Source organism: Trachurus trachurus, assembly GCF_905171665.1.
Source record: "Trachurus trachurus genome assembly, chromosome: 11".
Classification (NCBI taxonomy): domain Eukaryota; kingdom Metazoa; phylum Chordata; class Actinopteri; order Carangiformes; family Carangidae; genus Trachurus; species Trachurus trachurus.
Window position 1 is genome coordinate 29,282,170 of NC_139904.1, and position 25,690 is coordinate 29,307,859.

Here is a 25,690-nt window from a genome sequence, read left to right on the forward strand (position 1 = left end):
ACATGCCCGTAAGTCATTCAACAACTACGGCTAAAAGCTTAGCGGGAAATAAATGAACCTCTGAGTCAGGGGCGGAGTGGGGCACCAAAATCTACCGGGAAAATTCTGACCGCACCGGCCCACCATCGGCCCAGCCACACACACACACACACACACACACACACACACACACACACACACACACACACACACACACACACACACACACACACACACACACACACACACACACACACACACTATTACATATTTCTGTACCGCTCACGGCTCAAACAGAGTATGTGTCATTCCATATGGCAAAATATATGAGTGCCAGAAGCAAAAAAAAAAAAAAAAAAATGTGGGTGAAACAACTTAATTGGGGGTCTGGGGCCAGAATTTTTTTTATAAAGGCTACACCCTTTCCCATATTCTGGTGCATTTGAACACATTGTTACTTTTATCTAGCTAAAAAAAAAGAAAGAAAGAAATTAGCCTACAGAAATACAGAATGTGAAAGAGCTGCAATTAGTGCCTCCCAAGCAGATTTAGCCCACTGCTGACCATAACATTACATCCAGTCATGTTTACTCCTTTATTTCCCCCTCTCAACTACTCTACTCTGCAAATTGATTTTGCTGACAGCGCGCTGCAAACGCCACGGTTTCGGGTCTTGTCCTACTCACCAACATGCTTCGGTGCCCGTGGAGAAGACAGAGTAGGCTGCTGCTGTGATGTGAGAGGCTCCGCCGGCTCGTAACGGTACCGCGGTCCGCGTACCGACGCGCACTGGCCCACTTACAGTAAAGCACGGACTGTGTTGTCTTGTTAAATTAATATAACTTATAGATAACGTAACACACGGGCAGGACTGATAAGGTTTGCTGGTTGGCTTCCATGAGTCGTTCTGTTTTTAGCCGTAGCCGCTAGTTTAATGATAACTTTCACAGTGATAGGCTGACGCATTTCCCATTTCCCATGAGGCTTTGCACCATTCTACATTAGTTTAAGAACAAACAAACAAATTAAATTGCTGGTTATTTTTATATTTTGTGGTCATGAAAGTTCTGTAACATTGAACAAAAATAATTAGTTAAAGATAGGAGGCTAAACAAAAATAATTTAGTAGGCTGGATTGATGAGAGTCTGATTCATTATCGCAACCATGAGTGAAATGTAGAGAGACATGAAGGGGTACAAATAATGGTTGGACTTCCGAAACGGATGTAGTGGTAGCTTTCGGAGATTATGGGTGCAGTAATTGTTACTTTTAACTCGTGAGCACCACACGGCCTCGCAGGGCAGCTTGCAGGCCGCTCACCTGTGTTTATTGGCCGCCGGCCGACCGGGAAATCTCCCGGTCCTCCCGATGGCCACTCCGCCCCTGCTCTGAGTGTGGTTGTGATAAACACAGCGGACATTTAGAACTAGATGAATCATATTTCTAAACCTCCAAAACACAGCCACAGATGTTTCCAGCTGGTTCAGGAAATTACACACGAACACTCTTAGGTTGTTAAACCACCTCCACATCTTCTACAGCAGATTTCTGCAGCGCTCAGATAAAATTAAAGAGTTTTTTGATAGAAACACAACTCAACACTTTTATGGTTTTTCAACATGGTCTCTCTGGTGAAGAGTATTCTTCATCTTTATATATAGCAACATCAGGACACTGACAGATTTACTGTAAACAAAACTGACAGTTAGTTAATTGTGATTGATCGACCATATGCAGGAGAAAAAACAAAAAACAATCACATTTTCAAAAGAAAATCAGTTCTGCTCTCGTCAAAGTAAGAGTATAAATGCATTGGAGTCAAAAGTTAAGTTCTGAAGTGACCGTTCACCTGTGCTCCTCCTCCCTGTCAGTTTATATTTAGCACTGAACTTCTGACTGAAACTCCACTGCTACTATACTGTATTGTCACTTATAACATGACTTAATTCAGGTTTGTTCAATTACATGTTGGCAGGTGACTTGTTGCATTGCAAGACAAGGAAAATTGCATTTCCACATCTACAAACTACACTGTGAATATGGATGATGGGTGAAACCACTGTATTGTTGTTTTGTATTCAAAAACACTTCCAAAAACATGTATCCAGGGCCGTTGCTAGGAATTCTAGGCCCCCTGAAAGAATACTTAAGTGGGCCCCTGCCCCCTGACTTTTCCACTTTTTTTATTATCATTTTTTATTTAGCTTACTTTGTTTTGATGCTAATGCAGCATTACTATGAGTATTAGTCAGGGTCTTATGCATAATAATTCAGTCATACAAAGATTAGACTACTGGGGTTGTTTGTGGGCCCTACTGGTTGCTGGGCCCCTAGAATTATCATCACCTTTCTCCCCTATACAACGGCCCTGCATGTATCTTTACCTCATTGTTGATAGTTTTCTCTTCTAAAATCCATATGACCTTCCAATATAAAGCAGTAGCTCTAGAGAGTGTTTGTTTTTTGATGTTGAGGGGATTATTCCAGGTTTTTAAATATTGTCACTTTTGGTTGTGCAATTTTTTTTTTTTTAGCAAACCTAGCAATGGAAAATAAAGGAAGCATATTGGTTTTTACAGCAAGATCACATTTTACCTCAAAAGATTAAATGCACAATGGATTCTCCTCGACCCTCGTCCCCTTAATTTCCTACACTGCCAATTTCCCTGCTACTCAAGACATAATGGCCTGTAAGTCATTAAATTATCCATTGTCTCCACAGGTCATCTTTGAAGCGACTGTTTCCGAAGAGCGACAGGGCTACATCGCCTTGGACGACATCGTGCTGCTCAATTACCCCTGTTGTAAGTAACCCCACTCTGCAATGCCCGTAGCCATACAGTATACCTGCTGACCTTTACCGAGAAAGTGTCCATCAGAACAGTGGAGGCCCAGGCCGGAGAGCTCAAGGTGATCGAAGACTCGGCTGCTAAAGGGTGGAAGGGCCGGAGGCACATACCTGTCCGAGTGTCAGAGCCACAATAACACAGCAGGGGCTCCTCACTTTTGTGCCGGCGAGAATGGCTGACCTTTTCTTTTGATGGCTGTGCTCCCAGCTGAGTGCCTTTAAAGCTACCACGATGCCGCAGACAGGGAAAGGATAGCTAGTTGTTATACTTTGTTCCGCACAGGTAGTTACCCCCCCCCCCCCCCCCCCCCTTGTCATCATGGGATATCAGGGCTTTGGTGCTTTATGTTTGCTGGTAATGTTAGATGGTCTCTCTGGCCTCTCATGTCACATTGACAATTATACCCCCCACTGTCTTGTTTATATATATACACCCTCTATGGTACCATGTTGCCCTCAGGCAACATACCACTTTTTGGCCTGTCACATCTCCACAATTCATCCCATTTAATCCTGTAATACTTTAAAAAGGAGAGGAGACCTTAGAGAACCAATAACAATGCTTTAATTTATCAAATGACTTTCAGGACCCTTTTTTGCAGACTTTTTCAAAGGAAACAGGTTTGCCATTTTGCTCCACTAAAATGGTCTGAAAACATAACTTCCTGGCCCTTTTTCATCTGGAAAAAAATATATTTACACTAATAGATTAGTAAAGTTTAATTTGTAATAGTTCCATGCAATTTATTTACTTATTAAATACAGTAATGGAAACTTGTTAAAATGAACATGTTGCCCGAAAGCAACAACGTACCACTATAGAAAATTGCAATGTTGCCTTGAGGCAACAGTGGACCATTATGGAATCAATATTGCATTATGAGACTATGGTAGTGTGTGTTTAGGTGTAAATATAATGTTCAAAAACATATAATTCATCATCATTTTGTTTTTATCCTTAATAAATTAGATTTTGGATGCAGTAAAGTAAACATCAGGCTATTATGATGATGATGAGGAAGATGAGAATGAGAATTCGGATGAGGCCAGTGAAGGTGAAAGTCTACAATACAGTATATGATGAACCGTACAATGTTGCCGACAGTCATAAAATCCCCAAAACTTCCAGAAATTGAATACTTTTTTAAAAATGTCTTTAGATTATGTTTATTTAGTCTATTTTGAGACATAAAAACACTCCAAACATTTTTTCCCCCACTGGCATCATAATGCGTACCATAGAGGGATATATATAAAGGCTCTGTGCAGATGTTGTTGCCATCTCAGCAGACCCCCTGTTCTTCCACTGTTCTGTATGATTAGCTCCATTTGGCCCAATGGACAAAAGCTAAGTCACCCTTGAGGTGGAGGTCGTCTCTGTTGGCCTGTGCTAACTTCCAAAACAAGATCACATGAAGCCAGAAAAGGAGATAATATACAACCCACCTGAGAATGGTGTCAATCTCTGCCTTGTTATTAAATAATAGGTTGATCCGTTTTACAGTTCTCATTTTGACAAATCATTGTTTCACCAACTGTGATGTGATGCAGCGTTGGATTACATAATTGCTCCATAATTAGTCAGTTCTAGACTAATTGTTAATGGAAAGCCATTAAACTAAATGGAGTTTAATACAAGGGTTTCATCAGATTCACTACGTGTATGATGGTTCTGTTGTTGCCACCATTATTGTCACTATAGCTATGTGTTGCTGAGTTCTTGTATTTTTTTTAATACAGAGGGGTTTTTGTGTTATCTTAGTACTATTAGTTTCAGATTCATTCAAGAAAAAAGTTGCATTGTTGTAGGTTTTAATATATTTCTTGGATTGCATTGTTTAAATGTCAAAGAAAACAGAAATATTTGTTCTTAGAGTTTGTTGGGACCAAAGCAGAGGTGACAGGAGGACAACCAATGCAATGTCTATTCATCACATTTCAAATGAATGCAAATCTGTTCTTTGTGGGATTAGAAAATAAGCAATTGTTTGCCAATACATTTTTCCATATGACTTCTTACCAGGTCAGAATCTGTATATACTGTCCTTGTAGCTTGTCCTGCTGCCCTGTGCGACCAGATAATGTGCTCATGCAACTTAAACAGCGTCGATGCACCGTCAGCTTTCTGCAGCACTGTTGTGTTTTTGTCGAAATGTTGTGTTTCTGCAAAGTACCGCCGCTTAGATCGACACTGACCTTCTGTGAGAAAGGTGATACTGTCGGCAAGTTGCTGAAAATGGGAAAATGTTAATGACTGATATTGTAGGACATTTATGAGCTCATGAAATTCAGATGCACTTTCCCGGCTCTGCTGAAAAAAACATGCAGTCCACACATTATAAATCATCAAACACTTACTAGGAAAGAGAGAACTCTCCTTATAGGCTACTTCCATTTTTTCTATAACCCAAGCTCATCCCAAACACTTGCCCTCGATGGAGCAGAAGGCGTTTCCGTAGTGACTTGGGATGAGGGTTTAGGGCATGTACTGTTGCCAGGGCCCTTTGGTATGTGACTCAGGCCATGTTTAGCCTACAGATGGTCCTGCTTGGACCTCCACCATGCCTATTAGCTCACATTAGGGGACAGTGTCCCTGCCAGACCCGGCCATATATACAGTGGCTTCAATAGTTTTCAGCCTCCTTTACTTTTTTCCTGAACTTATTTGTGTTGGATATTTAAAGGGATAGTAGCATTTTTTAAAAGTGGGGTTGTATGATCTACAAATAGCCCCTAAGTACTTTAATTGCAGTAGAAGACTCTCTGCACTCCTCCCGTTAGCAACACCAGCCCATAGCCCTGCCCAGAGATTTACAACATACAGTGTTGTGAACAGACCCAAAGAAACGGCCTATTTTCGCGGCCTAAAAGAGGTTTAACCTGAAAAAAAATACACAGTCAAAAACTGAAATCTCAACAATATTCAGATCAATTAGTTAATACTTTTGAGAAGCACCTTTAGCACCAATTACACCCTCACATGTTGTTGGGCAAGTCTCATTGACTCCAAACCATGAGCCCACTGTGCTCCTTAGCATGACTAAAGCCTTAGAAATGGTTTCATACCGTTGCTCTGATCTTTATCTGTCTGCACCTTTGCAGAGTTCCTTGAACTTCAAGGCGTCGTTTTTTTTGCCATGCAGTGCAAATTGTGGAACCTTATCGACTCTCAGATGTGTACCTTCCTAAACTGCACAAATAACAAAGTCTGCCACAGATGGACCCCGGTCAAATTCTTGATGCATTTCAAGGAAAATTAAATCAGGAAAAGCATATGGAGCTCCACAGGAAAATATTCCAGGCTTGATTTCATTTTATGTTATTTTGATAATTTTACAGCAGAAAGTAGTGCAAACAGTGAAGGGGTCTGAATACTTTCTGAAGCCACTTTGTGTAACATAAACATATGAATCATACAAGAGATAAAGCACACACTCCTCTACTCATAAACAAACAAATGTCAAGGACTGAGAGATGCTTACATGCTCAATCAAATCTTGTTTTGTATCAGCCGGCGTAACTGCAAGAGCAGTCGCCCTAACCCACGCTTAAAAAACGCACACACACACAAACATGTAAACATTAGTAAGCTGGCAGAAATTTCCCTACAGGCAACAGGAATAATGACATGCCCCCGTAGGGAAAATTCAACTCAAAGGTAACTGCAATTCAGTTGGCGTTCCCACTCATTTGACATTTGTGTTGTTTTTCCTCTTGAGTCGGCGTCTAAATTCTAAACACGTGTCAAGACCAATTTCTCCTGCAACAGGAATAAGAGGCAACATTTCTAATTTGAAGAACCAACATCTCAGATAGTCTGAATACACTGGAGTCTTAAATTACCTTGGCTCTATTATGTTTTAGTGGTAGTAATTAAGACTAGACAGGTCACATGGCTGGGCTTTTAGATTTTAAATTCAATTTTCTCTTTCACTATTGCTGTTGCATCATCCTCAAATAGCTTCTTGGGGCTTGACTCATATTTTATTTTTTTAGCAACTTTATTCATCGTTTTTCTATATCAAAAGCACTGACAGAGAGTTGTGAACCCCACTCCCCCATCCAGGTGGCATTCCCACAAACACTCAACACAAATACTGACAGACACAGACCAACAAAACAGAATCAAACCAAACTGTGTTTACCATTAGGCCTATGGCCAGAGCACCAACACTCTGGACCTCTGACATAAGAAAAGTCACAACAATCACAATCTGGACATTGAAAAGACCGGGATGGCGGACAATGAGAAAGTAAGAAAGACAATAAAGACAAGGGCTCAGGCAAAAGGCAGGCTCCTGATATGAGTTATGAGCTGTGACCAGGTTTTGTCATATTTATCCTCCATCCCAGCTACAATATAGCCTACCTACAACATCACCTCTATACTCCAATGAACATAGGTAGGAGGGTTCTTCCCCTCCAGTTGCAGTATCAGACAGCAGGCATGCAACAATGCATACAGTAGGCGATTGCATTGAACGCTTGTCTTTTAAGACAATGACAAAGTAAAGCGTGTATTTTTGTTTTTAAACTTTAGCAAAAACATAATTTACTGTGTCTCTAAGATGTTTTTACACATAGCTAAAGTGGGAAGATGGGTAGGTTACCCCCAGTGTTTGATATTCATTATTAAGCAAATTTCATTTTGGCTTTGAGCTGCATTTGGTAAAGGAACTCAGCTAGTTAAGTTGCTCGTTGCTAAAACATTTGAGTTGTTGAATATGTGAGGTTAATGCATCTTTGAGGCATATAGCTACATATCAGTTGCTGTTTTTTGCATTAGCATCACAATGTTAGCTAGACATTAGCTAGTAGTTAGCAACCTTCAGACACTAGTCTACCTAAAGAACAGTTCTCTCAATTGTACAACTTTGTTTTACTTCAGAAACAGTTTTCCAGCTTATTTTGTAAAAATAAATATGTAAAAGTGGGTTTTAGTGGCTAATGGTTCATCTTGCCAAAATACAAATAGCCTTGCTAACTGTGGCAGGACACAGTGTTTGGCAGGGAAATATTGTTGCCTAAAACTGCGTTTAATATCAAAACTTCTCTCAGTTTTTGTGATTAACACATGAAAAGAACCATTTTGGATGCTGACATTATATCTGTTGATGACAGACTTTGTGCAAATGTTGGAGGGTTGCAAAAGCTTTAATTTTCCAAACAGAAGAGCACAACACATTTTAGTCAAGGTGACTAATTTGGATCTTGATGTATTGCCAAGCAAGGTTTTATGGAAATTGCTAGGTACCAACAGGTGCCAAAAACGGTATGGATCTTTTTTTCCAAGAGGCCCACCTGATGCTTAATAGCAGAGCACAGGCTTTGAAAAAGAGCTTTTGTAATCAGCTTGAGACAGTTGCCGTTAAAATGTTTTTTTCATCCATAATACTATATTATTTTGAAGTTTAGCACTCAGATTTTTATACATGCTTCATGAGGAGCTGACTTGAAAAACAAGTTGCAAAATCGCCCTTTCTGCATTACAATATCAGTGTGCTTTATGTGCTCATGATAAAAAGAGAAATAAGACCGATGTATTCATATACACACACACATACACACCATTTGCTGTAGGAGAAAATATAGTAAGTGTTGGTGAGATATGTATCTGAATGTGTTTGTTTACCAGATACCTTTTACAGAATGACCCGGAAACACAGTTGACTATATTCAACAGTAACACTGTGGGTGTATTATGAAGGGGCTAGCATATGGTGTTGCAGGCATCACAGTAAACACAAAGTAATGCTATTTGTGTACTGGCAGAGAGTGGCATGACTAAGTGTGGGGGTCTGTCATTGGATAAACAGAATGCATACATTCCAGCAGACATTGCAGAAGCCTGTCTCTAGAATTGTTTTGCATCACAGCTTGAGTAATTTCATATTTTATTGAACAACATGATAATAGTCTGTATTATATGACTGTCACAGAAACAATAGGGCTGTAACAGTGATTCAGACCCCTAAAGATTCAGAAGTTCCCTCATGCTGGCATGTGAGGCTGAGTCTGGGCCCCGGCGTGTCGTCATTTACAGGCTCTGAATAAATTACAATTCACATCTGTGTGGTTAATATATTTAGACAGTGATGCTCAGCTCCAGATGTGCCACTTTTCATCATTGCGTGCGTGTGTGTTGTGCGTCCCCTTTTCCACAGACAAGGTGCCTCATTTCTCTCGGCTGGGTGACGTGGAGGTGAATGCCGGGCAGAATGCCTCGTTCCAGTGTGTCGCCACGGGCAAAGTTTCTGAGACGGAGCCTTTCCTCCTGGAGGTGAGAAAGAGAGTGTGTGTATGTTTGTGTGTGTGTGAGAGGCTGTTTTCCCTTTTGTTTTTGTATTTATTATCTTTTCAAGCCAGCATCTCAGCACCTACACATCAGAGGATGATTGGAAGAAGCAACACAAAGGAAAAAAGAAAAAAAGATGATGATTGTATGATAATGTCTGGCGCTGAACAACACACAGTTGTTACATTTACTTGCATGTTTCCATTGACACCTTATTCAGGCTGTTGTTAACATGAGCTTTTCTAACTGTCTAAACCAGTTAAGGGAATATTCCTCTCTACATTTACCAGATACCCTTCTCTTTGACTATGCAGTGATGTGTTTGAATGCAGTCCAAAGTTAAAAGACCCATAGTAGTTCCATTAGGAAGCGCTTTCCTCCACCACACAGGACACATCTGTAATGTTAGAAACATATAGCTTTCCATTTAAGTTAAGGGAGAGTTATCCTAACCAGGATTGCACACATCATTTTAAAGGTGTACAAATTACCAGGTATTAAAGGGATAGTTCACCCAAAATTGAAAAAAAAAAATTCTCATTATCTACTCACCCTCATGTGGACTAAGGGCTGGGAGAAGTTTCAGAGTCCTCCGTGGCTTCTCTGAGTTACAGGGGGTCTCGGCGTAGCAGTGCATGTCCATATAACGGTTGCAAATGGATACCAACTGTCTTCGTAACAAAAAGACACACCAAAAAACATCCAAATACCTCCATGCTGCTCTTATGTAATGTCCGTCTTGTATTGAAGCCCCGAAATGCGAAACTGTCCCGAAAAAAATTAAATAGGTCTATTTTTCAAGCTTGTTTGTAGCGGAAGCTCCTCTTCCCAGTTCGTCCAAATTTGACGAACCAGGAAGAGGAGCATCGCGAAGCTTCCGCTACAAAACAAGCTTGAAAAATAGACTTATTAAATATTTTTTCGCATTTCGGGGCTTCAATACAAGACGGACATTACATACGAGCAGCATGGAGGTATTTGGATGTTTTTGGTGTGTCTTTTTTCACACATCCCCCAGCAACAAAGTGAGACATTGAATCTCTAGTAATATCCAAAATTTAATTATCTGAGATAAAAGAGGAATCACCTCATCTGGCCTTGTGATTATCTGTATAAGGAGAGTTAATAGTCACATATTGTATTATTTTCCTGTGTTTCATTGGAAGTGTTGATCCATTACAAGATATAAAACACCTCAGTTTCTCAGGCTTCATGCTCAGGTTTGGTGAGCCAATCAGAAGGGAGGAGGCTCCGAGCCTCTATTTTGATTGGCTGACTGTTTTCTAAGTGATTGAGGAAAAACAAATGCAGCAGAATTCAGCTAAACACTCACAGAAATCAAATTCTGCAAGTTTTGGATGGTGGATCCATGTGAGCAGGGCTCGGGGCATGGCTGAGAGCGCTGGCTGCTTTGTTGTGACATCACAAAAGAAAAGAAATCTTGACAGCTCATTTAAAGGCTGCAGTTTCAGTGTGTGCATTTCTCCGTGGCCTGAGGCTTTAATACTTTCACAGTGTTAATACAGAAGCTAGACGTGTTTTATGATCAAAGAAGACATATACATCTAACTTTATAGCCTTCTATATGAGACCTTTAAAGATATGAGAGCCATTATCTTGGCATAGAACCACTAAGTAGTGTAATTCGATATTGTTTAATAATGCGCTAAATCTGCGACTATCGGAGTTTCTCTTTTATTAGTGGTGGTGTTGTGGGGAAATGAGTCATTTGAGAGTTTGGAGGATTATTAAGTTTGCACCTCTCCTTTTGTAGCTTTTTGATTGTGACGGCATTTAGTGTACTAAAGCCCCTAAAGTCATTCTTTCTCATGCAGCAACTGAAAATAGTTTCAATTTTCCTAGTTTGAATATGAGCTAATATTAGTCTTCAAAAATCCATCCCTGAATGCCTCCACTCTTCCTCTGGCCTTGAAGCCCGCACATCTAAGTGCTTTTGAAATGACGGCAGCAGAGAGAAGGCGCTTTGCAAATGAGATCTCGGTATACGTGGTGATCCTTCCCTTGTGTTTCCGCCTGATTTTATTTCACACCCCCTTCTCTCTTCTTCTGAATTGAAGCCTTTGAAGATCATCGGCATGTGAAAGAGCTTTTTTTTTATTTTTTTTTTTTATCAGTTTCACAGTTTGCCAAATTTGTTGACGGAGCTACACACACACACACACACACACACACACACACACACACACACACACACACACACACACCCACGTCGGAAGATGCAAACAAACAATGCGAAGCATGTCTTTTATAATTTGACAGGAGTTACTGCAGAGAACTTCTCTGCCTAAGTCAACTCAGGCTTCAGCCCCTCCCTGCTTTTCTCATTACGAAAAAAAAAAGAAAAGAAAAACTTGGTAACAGCAGAAAATAGAGATATATCACAAACTATTACTGCCTTCTGTTCCTCCATTTGTTTTTCAAGGCCTGTTTGATCACCAACACTGAGTCTGCTAATTGCTGCTTTCTCTTTGATCTCCCCGGTGCGGTGGAGGTCCTCTCTCTGGACCAGTCTGAAGCTTCTCTCCTTCCTTCTTCTTAGGTAGTCCACATAAATTGTTAGCATAATGTCTCTTAATCAATTACCATCATATTTCCTTTCGCTGTCCTCTGGCCCAAATTGCAGACAGCTGTCTCAGATGCTATTTAGATCTTTAACATCAACAGGCTCCGAGTCCAAACCTGAATTAGTCATTGCACGAACTCTTAATTATAATACGATGCAGGGCTCGCTGCCAGACAAGAATGGCATCAGGCTTGGCAAAGAGATTTTTTTTTTGTGTGTTAAAAGCCTGCAGGTGGTCTTTAAAGTTGTTGTGAAAAAAAAATGTGTGCAGGCTCCACTCTGTAGAGGCACTTCAAGCCAAAATACATAAATGTTGCAAACAACAAACAACAATGGAGGTAACCAGTTTAAAAAAACAAAGGGAGACAGATTCTATTCACACCAAACCTAAAGGTAAAGTCAGATCTAATCTGTATTTTGCGACAGTGGCGCCTATCCTCCGTACATCTAATTTCAAATTTTCCAAAAACCAACACAACTGCATCTTTTTTTCCACCTTATCCTCCGAAACCATTTCCGACGTGCGGCTGTCAAAGCCACTTACTTGTGAAAAGCATGAGCAGGAGACATTTTACATAATAATCTGCTTATTCTGTGAGGGAGCTGCATATATTGTAGCTCGCACCTGGAACAGATTATTGTTAAGTGTTGTCTTCTGATTTTCCTGTTCCACTGGTTGAGCCAATTGCCGGTATAGCGCCCGCAGCGCTGACACATTAGCATGGAGAGAGATGAGGAGATGTCAGCCCCAGCAGCCTCCTGTGCTGGAAACAGCCACCCGGGAGGCCCCGTGTCAGCGGCGCGCGCAAGCAAAAACACTATTGTTACCTGTGACATTCATCAGATACTTATTATCTGGCCCTCCCATGTAGCTAATTCCAACCTTCCTTTGTCTTCCTGTCTGCTCCTCAACCTGTCACCCCACTTTTAATCGCTTGAATAGTCTTCCAGGTAAACATGTAGATGACAGAATCAACTGGAAATCACACATCAAACATGTACAAAGCAGGGCCGTTGCTAGGAATGCTGGGCCCCCTGAAGGAATACTTAAGTGGGCCCCTGCCCCCTGACTTTTCCCCTTCTTTCTTAGACTACTGTACATATGTATTATCATTTTTTATTTACTTTGTTTTGATGCTAATGCAGCATTACATATGAGTATCAGTCAGGGTCTAAGCAGAATAATTAAGTCATACAAAGATTAGACTACTGGGTTTTTTGTGGGCTCTACTGGGCCCTGGGCCCCTATCACCTTTCTCCCCTATACAACGGCCCTGGTACAAAGTAAAGAGAACCATTGCAATAATAAACAAAGCAAAAAAAGGTTTTGGATCAGAAATTGCTCCACACTCTTTACTGTTCTCTGGTCTCACCATATACAGTATACTTTTAGTACTGTGCAGAAGTTTGGGGCAACAACTACAAAACATCTCTACGACCACTAACCATCATACACAAAAAGGGCAATAAGGATCATTCACAACGCTGGCTATCAGGAACACACAAACTCATTATTCTTACAAAAGACTAAAACTTACAGACATCGTGGGCTATCAAACAGCTCAAATCATGTTCAAAGCAAAAAATAATCTATTACGTAAGTTCACTATGGAGTTGAAGCAGTGTCCAAACATGAAATGAGGCACAAAGAGTCTATTTTTCAGAGGTACAGGGATGAGGAAGATGTTGGGTAGCACCAAGTGTAATGAAGTTACTGCGCTTATTTATTTGTATCTTTTTATACTGGTCATTATCTTGTGTTGTTGTTTCTTTTCCTTTTGTATGTATGTGCGCGTGTGTTTGTGTATGTATCTGTAGGTGGGCATGTGTATGTATGTATGTTAGTATAATTAATGTGTATCAGTAAATTATATTCATGATTTCGTAACATAAGATATGTTTAGACAAGGATCTTAGTCATATATAAGGAGAGGGGGTGGGAGTTTATACGTTTTACTTACTCCTTTTCGAATATGTATTCTATATCTCATTTTTAAATGTTTTGTCTAATTCTCTTTTTTTATTATTTTATTAAAATAAACACTTCAATCAATCAATCAATGTGGTTGGGTTGGTGTGGTGCTCACGGTTGACTTCTCTCTCTGTCTCTCTCCCTCTCTGTGTGTTTGCTGCCTGGCTCCCAGCGGAGGAACGGCGTGGTGCTGGACTCACCTTCACTGTCACGCCTTAGCCACAAGCGGCTCATGGCCACGTTCCAGGTGGAGGCGCAACGTGGGGAGCAGGACCTCTACCGCTGCATCACCCTGTCCCCCAGAGGAGCCGCCGTCTCCAACTTCGGGGAACTCATTGTCAGAGGTGAGAGATGATGCGTTTAGGGACATGTGGACATTGTAGCGCACATTCAGGCCAAAAACATCCCCAACACTTGAGGAACGACTGGTACCAATCTCATGTTTGTGTGTGAAGATATTTTAGATTATTTGACGTGGGGTGGTGTATGACTTGCAGGTAATTCAGAACAGCACGTTCACAGTTAAAGCCCCAGTATATTTGGCTTTTTAGCAAACATCAAATATTGCTTTCATAAATACGTATTTCACTGAAGTGGAATCACACCCGCATACAAATGAAAGCTTTCTCGTACCTTAGAATGAGTTGTTACAAGTCGTTACAAATACATAAGTGGGCGATGCACCGAACCGAGGCGGCCATGTTGCATCGCCATTTTTTACATTGAGTGGCAGTGTGACCGTAGGTAACCATAGAAACTCAGCGGAGCTGTCGGCTCGGGGAGAAAGTTTTCCAGCTAGCGCCTGTTAAAACTGTCACCACTGTGTAGTGTGAGGAAGGACGGAGGCACTGGTGTTGCATTCAGGTGCAGTCAGGCAGACGGCCGTCGGCAAACCAACCGGATGTCATTTTACTTGTTTACACGTGGGTCAGGTAAACAATACGACATCACCATGACAACATATTGTCACGCCTGTATTGTTTTGCCTCGTGCTGGTGGACCACTTGTTTACATAGATGCTTATTTATCCTGTTACATGCAGCGTCTGTTGTCTGTCTGACGTCTGCCCCATTTCAGGTGAATGCAACATCAAGAATACGTTCAGATATGCAACCGCACCACTAGATGGGGGGAATTCCTACATACTATACGTAGTCAGGGTCAGGGTCAGCAAAACCAACAAACTACAATATTTTAGCCACTTATAACTCCAACTATAACTCTAAGTACAATACAGAACTAGAATGGACATGTTTAACTTGCCAGTGTGCCACCAATGGTCAGTTCCAAAGTAGGAATACCTTGATTATAAAATCACATAATAATAAGCATAGGTAAACTATAATTATACATTTTTCAGTATCTATGCCATTTGTTGAATTTAAACAGTCAAAATAAAAATAAAACTCTTAACTAGCTTATTACATTAGCTTTAATTGCTTATTTCATCAACATGAACATGCCTCCATCTACCAAATGTCACAACCTGTGTAAACTTCCATACATAAGTAAGAATAAACAATAAGTATATAAACCTACTGTTTTATCAGTTCCCTGGGAAAACAATGGGGAATAATGAGTGTTTATTTATACCGGTTCACAGTTTGCTGTTGGCGGCTGTGTTGACTGAACGTGCTGCTGATTCCCCACATTCGCTGAGCACAGTCAGTACGAAAAAGGTGCAACCACAGTAAACAAGTTGAGTGCACACAATGATTGAAAAAAATATTTCCCTGCCCCCAAAAAAATGGTGTAGATTTGCCGTCATGGTCTTTGAATGTCACCAAATATTGCCAGAAAATCACTGGGATGGCAACACTGAGCCTTGCTGAGCATACAAACTGGGAACAGTAGGGAACAGTCGGCCTGACTCTGCACATGTCAAAGAAAAATGTCTTACACCTTTAATATGTGGCCAAGGCCGTAGCTACCATTGAGGACACCGAGGTCATGACCTCGGTATTTTTTTCGGGCCTAATGAATGAAAAAAAAAAAAAAAAAAGTGCAAAGTATTAGGGAGGACAGATGGAAGGTGACTGAGTGACTCCTCTCTTGTCCAAACAATTACGGTAGGCCTATAATGCTCTTGTTTATTGACGCCCTCACGTACGCTGGTGTTTGTTTACTGGTCGCGGGAAAAAAGGCGATTCATTCGGAAAAAGCGAGTGATACAGCGCGTCGCGGAGCCTGCGTGCATGGAGGAGAAGGCTACTGAGTGAGTTGGCTCTAGATAAACTGCTCTTTCCAACCAGTTGTTACACTGTAAAAGTTTCGTACATACGTGCACTTGAAGCGCTGTATTATTTCAGGACGGAACCTCATGTATGCGGAGAAAACAGCTGTTTAATAGGGTCAATTCAGCGCCGTTTACTGTCTGTGTCCTGCACTATGCACTAGTTGAGCTAAGTGGGGGAGAGCAGAGACCTCTTTCCTGCAGATACTATACTGAGGGGGCATCTACTGCACTGTCCATTCTTCCATCAACTTTATGTGAAAAGCACAGTGACGTGATACATTTTATGTTTACAGACAGGGGCGTCACTAAGTTTTAAGGACAGGGGGGGCTTAGCCCCCAGGAGATGCACAAGATGTGAGCATATGTGGTGCACAAGCACAAATATTTCACAAACAAAGACTGTGAAATTGTTTCTAAAAAATTTTGGACAGATTTAACAAAGAGCATACGGTGTAAAGTTTAGGCAACCATTAGTTTTATTTCAGTCTTTTTTATTTATTTATTTATTTAAAGAAAGCTAAGACCGGTGAGATTAACAGACATGTCTGGAGTAGGCTACAGTAGAAAATGTAAATGTTTCATCTCTGCCTAGTAAGAATACTAACAAAAATCACATTAGAGTAAAATCTACCTTTGAATCATGGGATATCAGGCAAATGAATAAGTAATGTGTAGGCTAACTGTGTAAAAGTAGATGCTAAAAAAATGAACCTGAGCAATTTTGCAGCTGTTTTATTATCAGAGATACGTATGTCCAGGTGGAATTTGACCTTTGGAAAACTAATTAGGCTATATTTCACTAATAGCCTGTGTCATAATATTCACTCCATCCAAATACAACTGTTTTTGGCTCATTTTGATTCCACCTAGACCTCTTCATATTTTCCCATTCAAAGAAGACCATACAACCGAAATGAAGTTTGACACCAATATTTTACTAATAAAAAATATGCATAGAAATGTGAAATACTACATAGCTAAACAACGTGAATAACCAATTATAACACAAACCAAAATTTGCTGCAACAAGGAGCAGTCAGATGTATGTTTGTGGTAACTATAAGGAAAAGCAAACAAACTTCCTGGGCCTGTTTCAAAGTGAGGAACACAGCTGACGCTCCAGAAGGAAGTCACCCAAAAATAGTAGGCTATAGCTATGGTGCACACTTCACTCTAGAAACCTGTTCATCTTTATGTTAACAACCAGGACCATCACATTGCATTTCAGACTTTTTTTTTTCGAGCTGGAATTAAACTTTATAATATAATATTTTTGCTACTCTGTGGCTGCTACGAATGTTAGGAGCTAGTCTACTGTTTGTAGTGTGTTCTCATCAGAATTCAGTGAAGTTGGGTCTTCTCTGGATGATCACTAGTGATGATAATATCATAAAAAATGGCATTAATCTAATATGATGTGTGTAGTTTTTATCTGTCAAAGTGCACCAGATTGAAGCCTTTTAATATAAAATTGCCCCAAATTTCTGACGCCACCCCCCCCCGCGCACCACGACTATGACCTCGGTATTTCAAAAATCCTGGCTACGGCCCTGTATGTGGCTACTGTTTGTTTAAGCTAATGGAAGCCCCAAAATACACACACCCAGTTCATTATGCAGTACTGCAGCTGGGAGGGCAGCACCAACATATTCTCCTGATGAATATTATGTTGTTCATAAAAAAAAAAATAGCTTCAACATGAAATTTAATTTCATTCATATTCATATATTTCTGTTTTTGTGTTGGTCAAACAAAAAAGACACAGCTTGTTAATTATTGAGTTTTAGGAAGTAGGCGTCATTCTTCCACCACTCTTTAAACTTAGCTCCAGTTTACTCAGGTACAGACAGAGCAGATGAGTAAATTTCAAAAATGCTTAATTATACCTTTCAAATTAAAGGAAATCAAAGAAAAAATAATTACAAGAAATAAAAAATAAAAACATTGTACATTAGCTGGTGAATTGATGTAATGTTTGCAGGGTTGATGAGGGTCATGTTGTCCATCAAGCCTGAGGTTCTTATGAGCAGAGAGGAAAGAATTAATTATGCAATTATTCATGCAAATAAGCTCTTATTTGGAGTGCACAACAAGAATTTGCAACATTCAAGTCTCTCTTTCTCTCTCTCTCTCTTTCTGCCTCTCTGTTTATGCCTGTCTTTTCCTCTCTCTCTCTCTCTCTCCTATAATCCTGATGTGATTAAAAGATTTTTATGACTCAGTGCTCTAGCAGAGCAGAAATAATGTTATTGAAACTATAAAACAAAAAAGAGACAATCCATGACAGAAATCCTTGACGTCTCCTTTCCTCGCATGATGTGGTTCTTTTCTGCTGAAAATTGCAGTGTTTGACTGTTTCTCATCAGTGTTTTCAAGGACAGATTTGCATCTGCATCCTTCTATTGTTTTATGTGCTATCACTTCTAAACAGCACCACAAACCTGACTCTAATAGGATTATATACATACAGTAGATCCATAATGACAGGTCATGTCATGTCACTGTTCTTTATTGCAGTTCCCCCGACTCCGATCGCGCCCCCTCAGCTGCTGCGGGCCGGCCCCACCTATCTGATCATCCAGCTCAACACTAACTCCATCGTGGGGGACGGGCCAGTCATCCGGCGGGAAATCCAGTACCGAGCCAGCCAGTCCACGTGGACCGAGACTCACGGCGTGGGCTCGCTCACCTATAAAGTTTGGCATTTGGAGCCGGACACGGAATACCGCATCAGCGTCCTGCTCACCCGGCCCGCCGAGGGGGGCACCGGAGCGCCCGGACCCCCCCTGATCAGTAGGACCAAGTGTGCAGGTGAGTCAGATCATCAGCTCCAAAAGCTCTGATAAGATCCATGGCAATGAAGCAAATTAGAGCTTTACTAACAAACACCAGAGCAGAGCAGCTCTGGCACCAGGAATAATCTCATTGGTTGAGATAAACCTCAGTGGGCGAGACTTAATAGCTTTTATTTCAGGTTGTAGCGTTGTGAGAAAGGCAGAAGAGGAGGAGGCTAATACTGAGGAGTTTACCATTCTCATTTTATCCACTAAGCTCCACCCCCACATTCAGGTTTACCTCACTCACTGACAGTGTTGTTGCCTCCAGATATTCTTCCTCTTAGAAATATGGCTGAATATTGAATTTACTGAAATGATGTGATGACCGTATTGTGGATGAACATTTTTTTCATCATTATTATTATTATTATTTTTTTTTTTTTTATATTTATTAAGTTTATTCCTTGGGCTTTTTCTGCCCTTGTTTGACAGTATACAGTGGTAAAGAGAGACAGGAGGGGAGGCAGAGAGAGAGGGAACATACAGCAAACCACACACTGCCTCTTTCATCATCACTGTAAATGCAAGAAAATAGGAAAAAAAAAGTTTTGATTTGATTTGTATACCCCATTTAATACCTGTTTGTCTCAAAGGGCTTTACATAGCAAAACAGAGTATCAGTAAATCCACCAGTCAATACAATTTCTTTGAAACAACACAACCTTTCATGCTGTTTTTCTCAAAAAACTGAAATACAGTCCAGCACATGGCCCCTTCACTAGACTCCATGATGATATTTGTATCACCCATTGCATTATGGGTTTTACAGTATGACGCGTCCTGCATTTTGTAGTGTTGCCTTGTCAACAGATGGTTCCACCACTTTTTGGTCTGGACTGAAATATCTAAATATCTACTGGATCAGCTTCATGTGATCATGTGGCCAAAACTAATGACAGTCCCATCAGTCTCAGCTGTACTGTCTGTGTAGAGCTAATTAGCTATTTTTGCCGCCCTAACAAGGTGAATTTAGATGGAAGTGCTTGAGCATGACTAGGGTAAACTTAATGTACATGCCACCACTGTGGCCCATCCCATATGGCATTACAATTAGTACTTTTTACTTTTTTTTACATTTACTAAGAACATCAAAAAACTAGACTGTCTTTCCTGTTGGCACATACATAAACAACTTAAGACTGCTAACAACATTCATTTGTATAAAGCTCTTCTTCTAATCGCCCTGGCCTTTTCAAGATACGAAGAAAATGCAAATATATCAAACTGAAAAAGACGCTTTAGCTTCTCCACGTCGTCCAACAACAACACACAAATATATCAGTGTTTAAAGCCCATAACATGAAAACAGGGAACTCAAATAACAATATATTTTGTGTTTTTTGATTAAAAAGTCCTGTGTGCGGGGCGTTGAGTGGCACAGTAGGTTGGGCGGTCACCCCATGTGTAGAGGCTGCAGTCCTCGCTGCAGGCAGCTCCGGTTCGAATCCTGCATCGGGTGACCCTTTCCTGCATTTCATTCCCCCTCTCTCTGCCTCCTCATTTCCTGTCTCTCTCTCAACTGCACTATCTAATAAAAGGCATAAAAAAGCCAAAATATAAAAGTCCTCTGTGCACATTAAGAAACAGTATCTGTCATCACAGGTTAGGACACAGAGACAAAGCCAAACACCTGTCATTAGTAGGAGTGGTAATTAAGCAGTTTGGATGACTAATTGATCATTGATTGATCTTTTCGCTACTGAATCGTTTCTATGGTTCATTCACAAATGATCCAGTGAGAGAATGTCTTGGAATAAAAAGAACAGAGGAAGTGTTTCAGAATAGAAATAGAATGCATGTGACTTCTGATGAGTCACTGTGACACAGCTAGTTCATACAACAAGCAGACGACTTAAAGCATCAGCACAACACAACAAACAGAAGACCATCTTGCTCCTCCTGCACTTCACACACACACACACACACAGAAATCACAGGCTGTTCCTGCTCTGACACTCCAACATTCAGCAGAGCTGTGAGCTGCAGCTGCATCAAACATGTTGTGACGCATCACTTAACAACTTGTAGTTTGCCTATAGCCGCTGAGAACAAAAGGTGTGTCTGTTGTCACCGTGGCACAGAAGGGGTGTAGCTGTGATAAAAACACAAGTTCATATGAAGAACCGAGACGTGCTTCCATCCACAGTCACGGTTACATGACGCGAGGCAGAGGCGTGGAGTGTGTGAGAGTGGGAGAGAAAAACAACAGTTGAAGCAGCACACCTGTGGGTTAAAGACTCTGCTCTGATCCCGGCTGTTCAAGTTGACTTGAAGAGCTGCTGTGTGACGTTCAGGTTCTCTCATGAAGAACGACGTGCAAGCCCAGGGCAGGGCTCTTCTCCCCCCGAAACCTGTCATCTGGGCTTTAGCCACGGTGCTGCACATCTGGGTGAGAAAAAAGGCACCCCGCTGCTCCGTCAAGTAGACAGCGCGACGCCCCTGTCACCTGCCACTGCTCTTTGATCCGCTCTCGTCAGTGTCTTTCCACTCGCCCACCTCCTGTCTACTCCCATTGCTCTGATCTGAAGCCTTCTCCCTGGGGAGAAAGCAGCAGACAGCAGAGGCCCGGCGACACACAGCTCGGGATGAATTTGTCTTCCTAATGTGTCACACGGAGACATTTCTTTTAGCAGAAAAGACTCCTCTTTTTGGACAGTGGATGGGTGTGACATTTCATACTCAGTAGTGCAGAGGATAGAACTCCCACGGCGCTATTGTCCAGGGTGGTTCAGATGCTAAACCAATGATATGCCTTTGCCTTTTTTTTTTTTTTTTTTCTCCGGTGTTCAGGCTGTGGGTAAGATCTTGGTGAATGTGTCATTAAAGGGATAGTTCACCCAAAATTGAAATTTCACTCGTTATCTACTCACCCTCATGTGGACTAAGGGCTGGGAGAAGTTTCAGAGTCCTCCGTGGCTTCTCTGAGTTACAGGGGGTCTCGGCGTAGCAGTGCATGTCCATATAACGGTTGCAAATGGATACCAACTGTCTTCGTAACAAAAAGACACACCAAAAAACATCCAAATACCTCCATGCTGCTCGTATGTAATGTCCGTCTTGTATTGAAGCCCCGAAATGCGAAATTGTCCCGAAAAAAATTATATATACTATATTTCAAGCTTGTTTTGTAGCGGAAGCTTCTCAAAGCTCCTCTTCCCGGTTTGTCATATTTGGATGAACTTCATGGGAAGAGGACAGACCCTGGTTCGTCCAAATTTGACGAACCGGGAAGAGGAGCTTCCGCTACAAACAAGCTTGAAAAATAGACTTATTTAATTTTTTGGGGGGCTTCAATACAAGACGGACATTACATACGAGCAGCATGGAGGTTTTTGGATGTTTTTTGGTGTGTCTTTTTGTTTACGAAGACAGTTGGTATCCATTTGCAAACGTTATATGGACATGCACTGCTACGCCGAGACCCCCTGTAACTCAGAGAAGCCACGGAGGACTCTGAAACTTCTCCCAGCCCTTAGTCCACATGAGGGTGAGTAGATAATGAGTGAAATTTCAATTTTGGGATGAACTATCCCTTTAACCCTTGTGTGGTGTTCGGGTCTGTGGGACCCGTTTTCATTTTTTATCAAAAGAAAAATGAAATGATACATTATTTTTTCAAACTCAGATTCACTGGCCTTGGCTCATTTTCTGTGAAGAACATATATCAGAACACATTTTCAATGACCGCATACTGTAGACCCCCCCTACACGTTTATATTACATACAGGGTGTTCGGGTCCACTGGACCCGGGGCTAATATTAGCATGGAAAGTGTAGGTCCTGTGTACCTTCACTATGTCTTCCTCCTTTCTGGGGCTGCTGATAGTGTGTGTGAGTGTGTATGTGTGAGTGTGTGTGTGTGTATGTGCGTGTGTGCGTGTGTGTCTCCGTTGCAAAATTCAAGCATTCATACTCTGTCCCACCTACAAATTGGGGGCGGGACACACCTTTACCAGGGTGGTTCCTTATCAAATAATACTAATAATTGCTTGGATTTCTATATCGCTTTCATGGCATCCAAAGCACTTTACAGAAACCATTATTTATTTTATACACATTCACATGGTGGTGAGCTACGTCTGTAGCCACAGCTGCCCTGGGGCAGACTGACGGAAGTGTGGCTGCCATTTCGTGCCAAACGGCCCCTTCGACCACCACCATGATCATTCATACACGTTCAAACACATTCACGCGGGGCAAGGTGGGTAAGGTGTCTTGCCCAAGGACACTACGACAGCGACTAGGACAGAGCAACCCTCTGGATGACCCGCTCTACGGCCTGAGCCATTCCCGCCCCAATTGATCACTACTGATCAAGACGGCCAAAAGATTATATGCTGAGAGGGCCTTGCAATTGATTTTGGAAGAGACAAGCTTCTGATGATGAAGAAAAGGTTTCAGAATGTGAGGACCACAATTCTGAAGATTCAGAGTCTGATAGTGACAAAAACCACACAAAACTCTCTATACAACACATGAGGGGCAGCCCTCATGTGTTGTATAGGCTGGTGTGAAATGGCAATGTGTTCAATGGGGCTGATAGTTACTGTATGTGTTCAGCTTGAGTTATGTCAACTGGCCTGAATAGGTAACATTTCTAATGAAGTTCAAAATCAATAGTTATGAAAAATCTTGCTTCATTTGTAAATTTGTTGATTTAAATATCTTGATTATACCTGATTTTCTATTTTTATTACATTTTATTAAAAAAAACTAACAAAAAACGAGTAGCATATTAATTCATAAATGTGATCTAACAAAGGTAAAAGGCAAATATTAACCATATATGCTGTTCATATGGCTTGTAATTAGGATGAAGTAAACATCTGTTGAGTATTTTAACATAAAATTGTTTGATTGTGTTGATTTGGAGACCCAAAAATGTAGCGGGTCCACCAGACCCACGAACACTGGCTGAGTAACCAAAATATGAACACCACACAAGGGTTAAAGTATAATGGTCGTTATGCTCCCTGTACCTCCTCCTCCTGAAAGCCATTCTGTGCAAACTATTTTTGATGGCATAATTTTTGTCAAAGATTGAAATTCTGCAGAGAAGTGGATAAATGGTCATTTCTGGCCCATGCTTGGTCTGCAACTGAAATTTCTGAATGATTGCACAAGTGTGGAGGTACAGTACTTACCGTATGGTGCTAAAAAAATAAAGTTTCAAACTGATCATTAAACCGCCAGGCTGAGCTCTGTGCTGCGGTGTTCCATCAAAGCCCATTTGTTCAGACGTGACCCACTGATTTACTCTGAGAGTTCTGATCGCTGTTAGAGGAAGTGCTGAAGCACAAGAGATGCCTCCATGGGTAAAGTGATATAGGTAATTACATATAATTATCCTAGCATTACCAAGACTCAACACAATTTTAATCTCAAAAGTTGGATTTCCGGTCAAAAGTTTGAGAACACCACCATTTTTCCAGTTTTTTATTGAAATTCAAGCAGTTAAAGTCCAACGAATAGCTTGGAATTCTACAAAGGTAAGTGGTGAACTGCCTGTTTTTAAAACAGTTAGGTCACCCAAAACTGAAAAAGAAAAAGAGGCATCACACATTGACTACAGAAGACTATTGTAGAAGATGTGTTATGGACGGATGAATCAAAAATTGAAATCTTTGGTTTATCACGTAGGGTATTTGTACAATACGCCGTCAAGTAGGTGAAAGGACAGTTGACATAATCTGTCAAACATGGAGGACGGTTCAGGGGCTGTTCTGCTGGATCCAGGGTCAGTGACTTGTACGGAGTGAAAGGTACTGTATCCTGAACCAAAATGGCTACCACAGCATGCAGCAGCACCATGCAGGACCCTCTGGTATGAGCCTAGTGGGCCAGAGAGAGAAGATAATGACCCAGAACACAAGTCCAAACTATGCCAGAATAACTTTAGGAACAAGATGGTGAAGCTTGAGAACATTGAGTGGCCAGCACAGCTCCCATCCAGCTGATTTGGGATGAACTGGACAGAAAGAGTGGAAGCAAAGCAGCCAACAAGTGCTGCACATTGATGGGAACTTCTGAGACAGAGTTGGGAAGAACTTTTGATTTCCGTTGTAGAAGGAATGCCACGAGGTGTCTACGTTGATGAGTCAAAAGTTTACATTTGGGTTTATAAATTGATTCCATGATTTCTTTGTTAAAGCCCCTGTACGGAGCTTTTAACTGGATACGCAAAAGTCTCTGGTTTCTGCTGATGTGTCTCTGTTACCTACAACAGCAAATGAGCCCATCAGTGTGAAGATACGCTATTTCTAAGTAGTCTAATTCTATCCACAAATTTCCGAACGTCATCTCAAAACCGGAAGCTGGTTTTGCCGGTTTGGTGGAATTGTACGTTTCCATGGTTTTCAGTCGTTGTCATAGTTGCGGTAAACGCATGGATCTATTAACGCTGGCTAGGGTTAGGATGTCAATTTGTGTGATATCCACTGTTAAAAGCTGGTGTGATGATCCATGCGTTTTACAGATTTTCATTGAAAAAAAAAAAAATCCATGCATGCGACTACCGAAACCATGGAAACATATACATAAAATTCCACCGGAAGAGCAAAACCGGCAAAACAGGCTTACGTTTTTGACGTTCGGAAAAAGGTGGATACCTCTGGAAGGCATGGTCGGGTCGGACCACTGACGAAACCATACGAATAGATACATTACACTGCTATAAAAAAAAGAAGCAAGTCCCGTCTTCTTTCAGACGTTTCCAAAGCAAATCTACACGCGCCGGCCAGACAAACGTCTTCATGACAGCGGGAAATGCAGTCTTCATTCCACCGCTTTCATCCACAGGGGCCGCCAAAATCATCACTAAATGAAAAGTCTGTACAGGGGCTTTAAAACAACTACAAAGAACTTGTGGTTTTGGCGACCCCTGTGGACAAAAGCGGTAGTGTTTTGCCAGAATGAAGACTGCATTTCCCATGAGCTCT

At 41.2% G+C, this 25,690-nt stretch overlaps 1 protein-coding gene across 1 annotated transcript in view; it reads left to right on the forward strand.

The window, feature by feature from the left end:
* The window catches only part of ptprua (protein tyrosine phosphatase receptor type Ua), a gene marked incomplete at both ends in the record, with an annotated part of 281,098 nt that overhangs the window by 142,740 nt on the left and 112,668 nt on the right, over positions 1-25,690 (forward strand). The window contains 4 exons of the mRNA XM_083981670.1: positions 2,703-2,784; positions 8,993-9,108; positions 13,852-14,023; positions 18,433-18,726. Coding sequence (XP_083837796.1) covers positions 2,703-2,784; positions 8,993-9,108; positions 13,852-14,023; positions 18,433-18,726 — 664 coding nt within the window. The remainder of the gene's footprint in view (positions 1-2,702; positions 2,785-8,992; positions 9,109-13,851; positions 14,024-18,432; positions 18,727-25,690) is intronic.